The sequence below is a fragment of the Cynocephalus volans genome, chromosome 18, assembly GCF_027409185.1.
Source record: "Cynocephalus volans isolate mCynVol1 chromosome 18, mCynVol1.pri, whole genome shotgun sequence".
NCBI lineage: Eukaryota > Metazoa > Chordata > Mammalia > Dermoptera > Cynocephalidae > Cynocephalus > Cynocephalus volans.
Genome location: NC_084477.1, coordinates 10,443,703 through 10,457,592, shown reverse-complemented (window position 1 = coordinate 10,457,592; position 13,890 = coordinate 10,443,703). Strand labels below are relative to the sequence as shown.

The 13,890-nt window shown below is 32.9% G+C and overlaps 1 protein-coding gene across 1 annotated transcript in view; it reads left to right on the top strand.

Moving 5' to 3' along the window:
- The window catches only part of DNAH14 (dynein axonemal heavy chain 14), a 338,933-nt gene that overhangs the window by 37,929 nt on the left and 287,114 nt on the right, over positions 1 to 13,890 (top strand). The window contains exons 11-12 of the mRNA XM_063082910.1: positions 9,407 to 9,533; positions 13,325 to 13,607. Coding sequence (XP_062938980.1) covers positions 9,407 to 9,533; positions 13,325 to 13,607 — 410 coding nt within the window. The remainder of the gene's footprint in view (positions 1 to 9,406; positions 9,534 to 13,324; positions 13,608 to 13,890) is intronic.

Below are 13,890 nucleotides of genomic sequence, written 5' to 3'. Positions count from 1 at the left end.
AAGAGGTTAAATAAATTCTTTAGACTAAAGTTTCTTCATCTATAAAATGGAGATAACAGTACTACCTACTACCTATATCATAAAGTTGTTTTGAGAATAAACACAGTAAATGCCTGATAAGTCGTACCTATCATTATTTAAGCTGTGTCCATAGACCTCTTAACAGTATTGATTTTTATTTCCATAATGACTAATGATCTTGAGCATCTTTTCATGTGCTTATTGACCATTTTTATATCTTCTTTGGGGTTATGCCTATTCAAATCCTTTCTCCATTTTTAAATTACGTTACTTGTCTTTTGATTGTTGAGTTACAAGAGTTCTTCGTGTATTTTGAATTCTGTAGGTCATCTCACTTGATAGTATTTTTTGGAGCACAAAAGTTTTTAACTTTTAGGAAGTCCAATTTATTTTTTCTTTCGTTGTGCTTTAGGTGTATGTTAAGAAATCATTGCCTAATCCAACATTATAAAGATTTATACCTGTTTTCTTCTAAGATTTTATAACTTTAGCTCTTGCATTTAAGTCTTTGATGCATTTTGATTTAATTTTTGTATATGGTGCAAGATATTTACTCTTCTGTGTGAGTATCCAATTGTCCCAGCAGTGTTTGTTGAAAAGAAAATTACTATTTCTTTCTCTGTTAAATTGTCTTGGCACCCTAGTTGGCATTCAGCTAACTGTAAATGTATGGGTTTACTTCTGGATTCTCAGTTTCATTCCATTAATGTATGTGTCTATCCATATGCCAGTACCACACTGTCTTAGCTTTGTAGTAAGTTTTGAAATTGCAAAGTGTGAATCTTTGAAGGAACGTTGTTCTTCTTTTTTAAAATTGTTTTGGATATTCATGTTCCATATTAATTTTAGAACTAGCTTGCCTATTTCTGCAAAAAAAAGGCAGCTGGAATTTTGAAAGGGATTGTATTGAATCTGTAGATCAACCTGGGGAGTGTTTTCATCCTAACAGTATAGTCTTCCAATCCACAAACATGAGATGTCTTTCCATTTATTTAGATCTTCTTTAATTTCTTTCAACAATGTTTTGTTATTTTCAGTGTATGAGTCATGCACTTTTTTTGTTAAATTTTTGATGCTGTTGTAATGGAATTATTTTTAAGATTATATTTTTGAATTGTTTGTTGCTAGTATATTGATCTTATATCCTGAAACCTTGTTGACCTTGTTTATTAGCTCTAATAATTTGTTTTGTTTTGTTTTGTTTTTTATTTCTTATGTTTTTCTATATATGAGATTATATCATCTGCAAATAGAGATAATTTTACTTCTTCCTTTCCAATCTGATGCCTTTTATTTCTTTTTGTTGCCTAATTGCCCTGGCTGGTAACTACTTCAGTACAATGTTGATTAGAAGTGATAAGAGTGAACATCTCTTTCTTGTTCCTGATCTCGGGGGAAAACTCAAAGACTTTCATCATTAAGTGTGATGTTAGCTATGGATTTTTCACAGATGCTTATAAGGTTGAACAAGTTGCCTTCTATCTCATTTGTTGAATGCTTTGGTTTGGATTTTGTCAAATGATTTATTGCTTTTGTTGAGATGACCTTGTGTTCTTTACTTTATTCTATTAATATGGTATATTACATTATATACATTTTCATAAATTGAACCAACCTTGCATTCTTGGATAAATACTACTTTATTATAGTGGATAATCTTTGTATATGCTGCCGGATTCAGTTTTCTGTTTTTTTTTTTTTTTTTTTTTAGGATATCTGTATCTATTTTCATAGAGAACATTGTTCTGTAGTTTTCTTATGATCTCTTTGTCTGCTTTTGGTTCCAGGGTCATATTCGCCCCAATTCATAGAATGAACTGGGGAATGTGTTACCTCCTCTTCTGTCTTGTGGAAATGTTTGTGAAGGGTTGGTGTTAATTCTTCCTGAAATGTTTGGTAAAATCAACCTGTGAAGCCTGGGCCTGGGATTTTCTTTGCAGGAAGTATTAAAATTACTAATTCAATCTTTTTACTTGTTTTAGATCTATACAGATTTTTAATTTCTTCTTGAGACAATTTTGGTAACTTTTGTTTTTCTAGGACTTTGTCATTTCATTTAAGTCATCAAAACTGTTGGCATAAAGTTGTTTATAGTATTTACTTATAATTTTTTTTATTTCTGTAAGGTCAGTAGTGATATCCTCTCTTTCATTCTAGATTTTAGTAATTTGTGGCTTCTCTCTTTTTTTCTTGGTCACTCTAGCTAAAGGTTTGTCAATTTTGTCAACCTTTTTAAAGAACCAACTTTTGGTTTTATTTATTTTCTCTTTTTTTAAATATTTTCTATTGAATTTATTTCCATTCTAGACTTTATTACTTTCTTCTTTCTGCTTGCATTGGGCTTAGTTTGCTCTTCTTTTTATCTTTGTTAAAGGTGGAAGGTTAGATTACTTAGTTAAGATTCTCTTTTCTTTTTTAATGTAGTTTTACAGCTATGAAATCTCTCTAAGCACATACAATAAGTTTTGGTGTGTTCTGTTTTCATTTTAATTCATTTAATTTATCTCATTTTAATTTATCTCATCGAATTTCCCTTGCAATTTGTTCTTTGACCCACTGGTTATTTAGGAGTATGTTCTTTAATTTCCACATAACCGTGTTTGTGACTTGCCCAGACTTTCTTCTGTTGTTGATTTCTAACTCCAATCTGTGGTGGTTAAAGAACATACTTTGTATGATTTTAATCATTTTAAATGTATTGAGACCTGTTTTATGCCTAACATATGAAAACTTTCATTCTTCACTTGGTGTCTATGGGTTGAAATGATTATGTAGAATTATTTGATTTTATAACAAGATTCTTCAGAAACTTTTAGAATTGTGAAAAAGACATTGATTATTGATAGATCTGACTAAGCACATTATATCTTGTGCTGTTCTCATCACTTTACTCTCGTCATGCCGACCTCTTCTCACTTTCTCAATCATGTTCCTTGTTCCCTAGGGTCTTTGACATGCTTTCTAGGGATATTTTGAACACCCTTTTCTCTTGGTTACCTCATTAACTCCTATCAAATGATACTTCTGTCATACCAGATTCAGTCTCACAATATCCTGAACATTTTCTTTGAGGTATTTATTGTAATGTTAAATATATATATTTTCTGTGATTAGTAAATTAATATCTTTCCCTCCTTCTAGACTGTAAGCTCCATTGTAGCAAAAAATATATCTACTTTTTGGCTCAGCATTGTATGCCCAGGATCTAACAGTGTACCTGACAAGTGATATGTGCTTAATAAATTCACACTTCTTAGGTGTTCAGTTCTATGAAATTCGACAATCACAAACAGTTGTTTAACACCACCACAATCAAGATATAGTATATTTCTATCATCCAAAATGTTCTACCATGCCTCTTTATATTCAGTTCCTTTCACCCCCACCCAGACCTTGCAATTACTGACCTGTTTTCTTTCCTTATAGTTTTGGGTTTGCCAAAATGTCACAAAAATAGAATCATATAGTATGTAGTCTTTTGAGTCTGGCTTCCTTCACTTAGCATCTACATTTGAGATTCATCCTTGTTGCATATATAAAGTACTTCATTCATTTTTATGGCTGAGTAGTACTCCATTTCATGGATATACTGTAGTTTAACATTCACTAATTTATGGACATTTGGATTGTTTTCAGTTTGGGACAAGTATGAATAAAGGCATTATAAACATTCATGTCCAGGTTTTTATAAAGAAAAATGTTTCATTGGGAAAATGCCTAAGAGTGGGCTTGCTAATTTATAGGGTAAGCTTACCTTTATAAGAAACTGTCCAGTTGTTTTCCAGAGCAACTGTACCATTTTACATGCTACCAGCCATGTATTAGAGTTCCAGTTTCTCCTCACCCTAATGAGAATTTGGTATTTTGTTGGTATTGGTTTAGCCATTCTTGTAGGTATGTAGAAGTATCTCACTGTGGTTTTAATTTGCATTTCTCTAATTTCTAATGATGTTGAGCATTTTTTCAGTACTTATTTGTTATGTGTACATCTTCTTTGGTGAAGTGTCTGCTCGAATCTTCCACCAATTTTAAAATTAGATTTTTTTGTTTTTGTATTGACTTAGGAATTTTTAAGTATTCTGGATACCAATCCTTTATTAGATCTGTGTTCTACAAATATTTTCTCCCAGTCTTTGAATTATCCTTTTATTTTATTAACAGTGTGTTCTAAAGAGCAAGAGTTTTTAATTTTGGTGAAGTCCAGTTTATCATTTCTTTTCCTTCAAAGATTTGAGCTTTTGGTTTCCTATCTAAGATATCTTTGCCTAACCGTAAATCATAATGATTTTTTCCAATATTTTCTTGTAGAAGTTTTGTAGTTCTTGAGTTTACATTTTATCTGTGATCTCTTTCGAGTTAAATTTTGTAAATGATGTAAGGTGTGGTTTGAATATTTTTGCATATGAGGATTCAATCACTTCAGCAGTTTGTTGAAAAGACTATTCTTCCTCCAGAGAATTGCCTTTGTACCTCGTAGAAAATCAATTAGTTAAATACAATTTTGGGTCTATTACTCAATTCTCTTTTCTATTCCAGTGGTCTGTGAATCTGTCCTTTCACCAATACCTCACAGTCTTCATAACTATAACTTTATTAGTCTTGAAACCAGGTATGAGTTCTCCAACTTTGTCCTTTTTTTTCAAAATTGTTTTGACTATTCTAATTTACTTGTTTTTCCATATGAATCTTAGAATTAAATTGAAGATTTCTCTTTTTAAAAAAGGCCTATTGAGATTTCTATTGAGATTACATTGAATCTTTAGATAAATTGGAGGAGAACTGACATCTTAACAATATTCAGTCTTCAAAGCCAGGAACATGGTATGCCTTTCCCTTTATTTAGATCTTCTTTGATTTCTCTCATCAGTGTGCAAATATTGCACTTTTTTGTTTGATTTATAACTGTATATTTCATATTTTGATGCCGTTACGGATGGTACTCTTTTTAATTTGATTTATCATTGTGTATTACTAGTATAAAGAAATACAATTGATTTTTGTATATTCTCCTTGTATCCATGACCTTTCTAAGCTCCCTTATTAGTTATAATAGCTCTTCTTTTTTTTTTAATTTAGAAAGTTTATTTTTTTAATTTTTATTTTTATTTATACATATTTATGGGGCACAGCTATTTAGTTAGATGGGCTTAATTCTGAAACTGAGAATACTACAATAGTCTGCATCTCTTTCCATTGTAAACATGTGGATTTCTTTTTCCTAAAAAATTTATTTATTTTTGATTATACGTATTTATGGGGTACAGAGGTGAGTATCTGTGTTTGTGTATAGTATGTGGTGATCAAATCAATATTATTAGCATGTTCATCATTACAATCATAATTATTTTTTGTGTCCCTTACCCAGTTACTCCCTATCCCCTCTCTCCTTTCCTATCTATAGTAACTATGGGTCTGTTCTCTCCTTCTGAAAGTTCAACATTCTGTTACAGTCTTTCTTTCTTTGTTTCTTAGCTCCTACTTTCAAGTGAGGACATGCAGTATTTCTCTTTCTGTGCCTGGCTTATTGCACTTAACATAATTTTCTCCAAGCTCATCCATGTTGCTGCGAATGGCAGAATTTCATTCTTTTTTATTACTGAGTAGTATTCCACTGTGTATGTGTACCACATTTTCCTTATCCAGTCATATGCTGATGGACATTTAAGTTGGTTTCATATCTTGGCTATTGTAAATAGAGCTGTGATGGACATCAGAGTGCAGGTATCCCTTCGACATGATGATTTCCATTCCTTTGGGTATAAACCGAGCAGTGGGATTGCTGGATCATATGGTGGTTCTATCTGTAGTTGTTTGAAAAACCTCCATGCTGTTTTCCATAATAGCTATACTAATTTATAGTCCCACCAACAGTGTAGAAGAGTTCCCTTTTCTCCACATCCTCACCAGCATTTATTATTCTCAGTGTTTTTGATAATAGCCAGTCTGTCTGGGGTGAAACGATATTTCAGTGTGGTTTTGATTTGCATTTCCCTGATGATTAGTGATGTCAGTTGAGCATTTTTTCATGTATCTGTTGGCTATTTGTATGTCTTCCTTTGAAAAATGTCTATTCAGCTCCTTTGCCTATTTTTTAATTGAATTATTTGGTTTTTTACTGTGAAGTTGTTTGAGTTCCTTTTATATTCTGGATATTAATCCTTTGTTGGATGTACGGTTTGCAAATATTTTCTCCCATTCAGTAGGTTGTATTCTTTGGTAGACAATTTAGGATTTATCACTTAGACCAAGTGTCAGCAAAGTATAGGTCAAATCCTGTGGCAGTCTGTTTTTATAAATAAATTTGATTGGAATACAGCCACACCAATTTTTTTACATATTGTCTGTGGCTGCTTTTTCACTTACAAAGGCAGAGTTGAGTAATTATGACAGGGACCACCGTATGGCCCACAAAAAGTAAAATAACTTCCTATCTGGCCCCTTACAGAAAAGATTTGCTGACCCCTACTCTAGGGTAACCACTAAAAGATAATGGAAGGATATAACACTAACAAGATAATAGAAAGGAAAATATTAAAAGAATTAAAAATACTGATTAATCGAAAAGTAGGTATCCTTATAGACTAACAAGAGGGGTCCTCAAAAAGTTCATGGAAATATTTGTAATTTTTAAATTCTATTTTGTAATCTTTGAATTCTACTTTTCCATGAACTTTTTGAAGTACCCTCAAACAAATTATTACATTCATCCCTTCCATGATACTGCTAAAACTTTAGAACACTTTAACTCCAATTACTCTTTTGCATTTCACAGTATTGTTTCACATATATTTTAAATGCATTTAGTTGTTTGCATATCTTAACTCCAATAAACATTAAAAGTGTTATTTTGAATGGTTGATATCCATTTATCTTTACCCATATAATAACCATTTTTTTGTGTTCTTTCCCTTTTTGTTTCTTTGTTGGATCATTTTCCTTCTTCCTGAAAAACTTCCTTTAAGTATTTCTTTTAGTGCAGGCCTGCTGGGAAAGAGTTCCTTCAGTTTTTAATTGCCTAAAAACATCTTCACTGGGTATAGAGTTCTAGTTAAGGAAACATGAGAATCATTTGAAATCAATTTATTTCTGTTTTTTCTTACCATGTCTCTTTGTGGGATTCTATAATTGTCATTTTGGATTCCCATATTAAAATGAGTAGGTTCTCCTGGACCATTAAGGAATATTCTTATGAAAAGGAATCCACAGCTCAAGGGTTCTCTCCTCTGTTGTTACTCTGAAATATTTAATAATATACCTTTTTATGAAACAACTGTTTTTTTTTTCTCTGAAGCCTAAACTTAATTCAGGAACGTTCACTGCCTCTGTTTCTATGTTATCCAGACTTCTGTGGGCCTTAAATATTAGAGTACTTTCTGGAATCTGCCATCTCTGGGCCCCTCATCCCTATAGCGAGTATCTGAATCTCTCTTATGGGTTCCCCAGTGTTTCCATCAAGCACAGTTTGGATTCTGCCCCCTGTGGTGTTTCTTCAGTTTGAGTCTGTTCTGTAAGACAGCAATTGTTGAGTATATCTGAAGTCCTTCAGGGCATAGGCCATTTTAGCACTTTATGAATTTCCCACTGTTTTTCAGTTCCCTGTGGTCCCTCTATCCTCACCAGAAATTTTGAGTGAGCAGGGGCCTGTGCTAGTGGCACTGATGTTCTCAGACTCACTAGCCTTGGCTTCCACTCACAATGGGGCCCTTTCCTTTTGAGGGTGAGCATTTGTTGATGATTTCTGATCCCTCACAGGCCCTGCTGCTCTTGGGTGATTTGGGTCTTAACTACCTCTATTTTAGGGTTGAAGACGGAAGCTGTGGAGTTTTTTCTTTAGCAATTCTGGTTCCTCTCTCTAGTTTTTATGAGATTTAGAAAGTTTAAAAAAAAAAAAAACAGCAATGATTTTGCTGCCAGAAACTCCTAATACCTTCATTTTCAACCTTACTTGTAAACTTCATTGTAGATGTCTTTCTCATAAATAACATAATGATTTGTTTTTACTTTTTAGCCCAAGCTGACAGTTTCTGTCTTCTGATAGGGAAATCGAACCTATTCACATTTAGTAATAACCGATATGCTTTGATTTTATTTCTCCCATTTTATTTATAAATTTTTTTTACTTTGTTGGTTTTTTTTTTCTTTTTTCCCCCCTATTTTCCTGTTTTTTGGTAATTTGTTTCTTTATTCCCAAAATATGCCCTCTTCTGTGTTTTAGACTTCTTTATCCTTTTGTTTGTTTATGGTTTCTCCATCTTCCTAACAATCATGATTAAAATTATATTTACCTATTTGTATATATTTTTTCATAAATGCTTTATTTTTCTACTCCTTCCCCCCAATTAAGACTTATAGAATGTTTTTACTTCCTATTGTTCCACATCCTGCTAAAATGAGACATGATTTTTATTATTGTAGTAAATATACATAAAATAAAATTTATCGTTTTAACCATTTTTAAGTGTGCAATTTAGTGGCTTTCTGTACATTCACAGTATTGTGCAACCGTCACTCCTATACATTTCCAGGACTTTTCATCATCCCAAACTGAAGCTCTGTACCCATTAACAGTAAATCCCCCTTATCCTTCCTGCCTCCAGCCATGGTACTGTATTATGCTTTCTGTATCTAAGAATTTACCTATTCTAGGTACCTCATATAAGTGGAATCATACAATATTTGTTCTTTTGTGTCTGACTTATTTCACCTAGCATAATATTTTCAAGGTTCATCCATGTTGTAGCATGTATCAGAATTTCATTCCTTTTTAAGGCTGAGTAATATCTCATTGTATGAATATACCACATTTTGTTTATCCATTCATCTGCTGATGGACATTTGGGTTATTTTCACCTTTTGGCTATTGTGAATAGTGCTGTTATGAACACTGGTATGGAAATATCTGTTTCAGTCATTGCTTTCAATTCTTTTAGCTGTATAACTAGAAATGCAACTACTGGATCATACAGTAATTCCACATGTAACTTGTTGAGGACCCTTTGTGCTGTTTTCCACAATGCCTGCACCATTTTAATTCCCACTAACAATGCACCTGGGTTCCAATCCTTGGCAACATTTATTACTTTCTGTTTTTGCTTTTTTTTTTTTTAATAATAGCCATCCCAGTGGGTGTGGGGTGATATTTCATTGTGGTTTTGATTTGTATTTCCCTTATCATTAGTGATGTTACGCATCTTTTCTTGTGCTTATTTTCCGTCTATGTATCTCCTCTCCTCTTGAGAAAGATCTAGTCAAGTCCTTTGCCTATTTTTTAATTGGGTTTTTTCTTTTTTGTTGTTGAGTGGTAAGAGTTCTGTATATATTTTTTGTATTAATGAGATATATGATTTTTAAAAGATTATTATTTTCTTCCCACTTTTTAATCTAGAACACTCAAGGACAACTATTTTCCTACTGGAAAGATAAATGATTGTGAAGAACTTGTTAATAATTCAAACTCACGTGCTATTTCTGCTCTAAAGTCCGAAGTAAAAACAGACACTGATTTTAATGAGGTAAAATGCTATTTGAAAATATAAATACATTTTTGATATAAAATGAATAATAAGTTTTGGAATTTACGATGTGATATGTACTCACAATTCCTTGCCACACAGACACACACAGTCATACATCTGCTTCCACCGTAAAAAGCTATAATAACAGCTATCTATCTCATTTGGCTCATTTGTTCATTCTTTCAGTTTATAGTCATTGAGTACTTTCTATGTCCCAGGCACTGAACTAGGTACTGAAATAAAGCAGTGGGCAGAATAAATTCCTTGACCTCTTGGAGCTCATATTCTTTCAGGAGAGAGAGATAAATGAAGTGATGAATACTATGATGAAAAAGAAAGGAAGAGAAGGGAATACAGAGTGATACTGTATGCTGTTCTACATGGGAACGGTCAGGGAAGGCCACCCTATCTAGAGTAGCATCCACCCCCTTCTACTCCCACTGCTGTACTACTGTAACTTTCTTTGCTGTTCTTCCAAGCATTTGTTTATTGTGTTCTTTTTTTTATTGAAACATAGTTGATTGTACAAACCTGTGGGGTACAGAGTTGAATATCGATACCTTTGTGCAATATGTGATGCTCAAATCAGGATAATTAGTATATTCAACATTATACAGTGTAATCGTTTTTCTGTATTCTTAACTTAAAAGTGACTAAGCCAAATATGGAAACCTTGAAAAAATTCTAGAGAAATATTTATTAGTTTCTTGCCATGAGGAATTGTTTTTCTCCCCCGGGCATTATTTTCTTGAGATTTAAACTCTATATGGTAAGTGCTTGTCCTATTTAGTAAAGCAGCATTTTTATGAGATAGCAGTATATAAGGACTTTATATATTTTTTCCTTTTTAATGTATTTTAAGTAGATTTGATAACAGGAAAATGTCCACATGTATTAAAGAAAACAAATATGCACACTTACATAGTTTGAAGTCTGGAAATATACACACCAGATATTAACAGTGATTATCTGTGGGTGGTAGGAATTTTGGGTAATTTTTACTTTCTTTTATATACATTTCTATGTAGTCTGAACTTGTACAATACATATGAATTATATTTATAAAGTCTTTATTAAATATATTGTACCTGCAAAATAAACACCCATGTAGGCTTTGCCCAGCTTAAAAGTCTTTGTGTCCTATTTATCTCTTCTTTTTAAAAATTTTTAAATAACATAATAATTATACATATTTATGGGGTACTATGTGATATTTTGATGCATGTATTCAGTGTGCAATGAAAAATCAGGGTAATTTGTGTATCTATCACTTCAAACATTTATTTATGTGTGTATGTGCTGGAAAAATCAAAATCCTCTCTTCCAGCTAAGTGAAACTATAAAGTAAATTATTGTAAATTATAGTTACACTACAGTGCTATGGAACACTAGAACTTATTCTTCCTATTTACCTGTAATTTTGTGTCTGTTAACCAACTTCCCACTCTTCCTCCCCCCGTCCCTGCCATCCTCTAGGAAACCACTGTTCTACTCTCTATGCTCTCAACTTTCTTAGCTTCCACATATGAGTGAGAACATGCAGTATTTCTCTTTCTGTTCCTGGTTTATTTCACTTAATGTCCTCCAAGCTTACCCATGTTGCCGCAAATGACAGGATTTCATTCTTTTTTATGGCTGAATAGTATTTCGTCATGTATATACACATTTTCTTTATCCAATTATCTGTTGGTGGACAGTAGGTTGATTCTGTATTCACTGTTGTGAATAGTGCTGCAGTAAATGTGGGAGTGTAGATACCTTTTCGAAATACTGATTTGCTTTCTTTTGGATATATACCCAGCAGTGGGATTGCTAGATCATATGATAGTTCTGTTTTTGTTTTTTGTTTTTAGGAATCTCCATATATTTTTCCATAATGGCTGTACGAATTAAATTCCCACCAACCATGTGTAAGAGTTCCCCTTTCTCTGCATCCTCACTAGCATTTATTATTTTTTGTCTTTTTGGTAATAGCCATTCTGACTGGGGTGAGATTGCATCTCACTGTGGTTTTAATTTACATTTCCCTGATGATTAGTGATGATGTTTTTTTGAATATACTTGTGCCATTAGGACGTAGGTCATTTGCCCATTTTTTACTTGGATTATTTGGGTTTTTTTCTGTTGTTGTTTGAATTTCTTGTATATTCTGGATATTAATCCCTTGCCAGCTGAATAGTTTCTCATTCTGCACATTGTCTTTTCGTTGTTGATTGTTTCCTTTGCTGTGTTTTTTAGTTTGATATAATCCCGTTTGTCCATTTTTCTTTTGTTGCCTGTACTTTTTAGGTTTTCTCCATAAAGTCTTCGCCAGACCAGTGTCCTGAAGCATTTCCCCTGTTTTCTTCCAGTAGTTTCATAGTTTCAGGTCATATGCTTAAGTTAGTATTTACTTATTATTGTTGGCATAAAAAGCATAACAGCCAAAAGAGTTCTGTATTTCAAAAAGATTTCCAAGCCCCAGTTCATATTATAATGACGGGCTTTGGAGTCCCAGACCCATGACTGAACTCTGTCCTACTGCATGTTGGCAATACAGCCTTTGACAAAGCTTCCTGAGTCTCGTGAGTTTCAGTTTCTTAGTATGTACAATAACTCTCAGGGTTATTTGGGGGATGAGGCGATGGTAACTTGTTTACTGTAGTGCCTAGGACATGATAAGCACTCATGAAATAGTAACTATTATTATATTTAAATAATGATTTTATGCAAAACATTTGTATGCTGTAATGTTAGAAGGTATATATGGCTTGAGGTTCAGTCATTCTCAGAGTTAATTCGAAGTCATTTTCCAGAGTAAGCTAAGTAGCACATTATTTATTTGTTAAGAATTATATATATCTGCGTGAACTTTCTTTCATTGTGGTAAAACATGCATAACATAAAATTTGTCATTCGAAGCATTTCTAGGTGTACAATTCAGTGGCATTAAGTACATTTGCAGTGTTGTGCAACCACCACCACTTCCCATTTCTGTAACTTTTTCATTATCCCAAACAGAAACTCTGTACTCATTTGTGTGAACTTTTATGGCTTGCAAGTCACCTTCATGCTCTTTAATAGGGCACTAAGGGGGGTTATTTATACTATTAAACTGCCTCTTTGTTTATGACTGGAACTAAAGGTTGAGATTCTAGCAGGTGATTCAGATCCCTACCCTGAGAAACATTACACAATAGATGTCTCAGGCATAACAGACTATGGGATGTGAGGGATCAATAGATTAATTGAGAACCCAAGCCTAAAAAAAGCCTAAGAACAATTACATTGTGCAAATAAGATATTTATATCTGAAATACCCCTATACTTTTTTCAGTGGGGATACTTACACTAGTATATGCATATTAAAGTAAAGAACTAGGATCTATAGTAATTGATTTGAAGTATGTTCCTGATTTGCAATTCTTTAACACAGGTACACAATTGAATCACCTGTTCAGCTTTTACGTGATTTAGAGTCCCGGGCCCTGCCCCTGACATTTTAACTCAAAATCTCTAGGGAGAGGGCCTAAGAATTTGTATTTTTAATAAGCTCTCAAGTGACTAATATGTATCCACTCTGGCATCAATTTACACAGTCTTTTTGAAGGAACTCCTTCATGATAACATATCATTTATTTCACATTTAATTTACTTAACATTCAAGTAACAGGAATATGGTAATACAGTGTTATTCAGTTATACTGGAGTTAGGATTTATTATTTAAATGTAGGTCTGTATTATTCTAAATTAAATGCTTTATTAATTATATATTGTCACTGGCTCCCTAATATATCTGTTAAATTAGATTTTGAATAGTATTAAAGTGGAGATGGATTTGAGAAAAATATACGCACCAGTATTTGAAGTAAATCTACGCTTGAGAATTCCTGCTGAGAATCATTCTCCAGAAAATTCTAAAGAGAACTTTCATGAGTCTAATGAGTGCCCTGAAAGATGTGTGATGTGTGAAGAAGATGAAATGTCAGAAAATGAAGACAACTGTGTCAAAAAACACATAAGTGAAGAACTGCTCCCCGAAGCAAAGAAACCCAAAAAATATAGTTACAACTCTGAAGATATTTTTTCAGGTAAGACAAATGAGACTATTAAGAATGAAGGGAAATATCCTAACATCTGGAAAATAATAAGTGATAGAATTTTAATAATTTGTGTATTATCAACTTATAGATTTGATTTGTATAAATTTTAAGGTAAATAGTGCAAAAAGGGAGCATAAACTTACAGATCATTTGTAGTGCATGTAAGTAATAATACCGTTACTTATTTGCTTCTCAGTACACACAGAATTTCTCACAGAGGGTGGCCTGAGGGACCCTTTATATCAAGATGAACACCTGGGATGTTTATCAG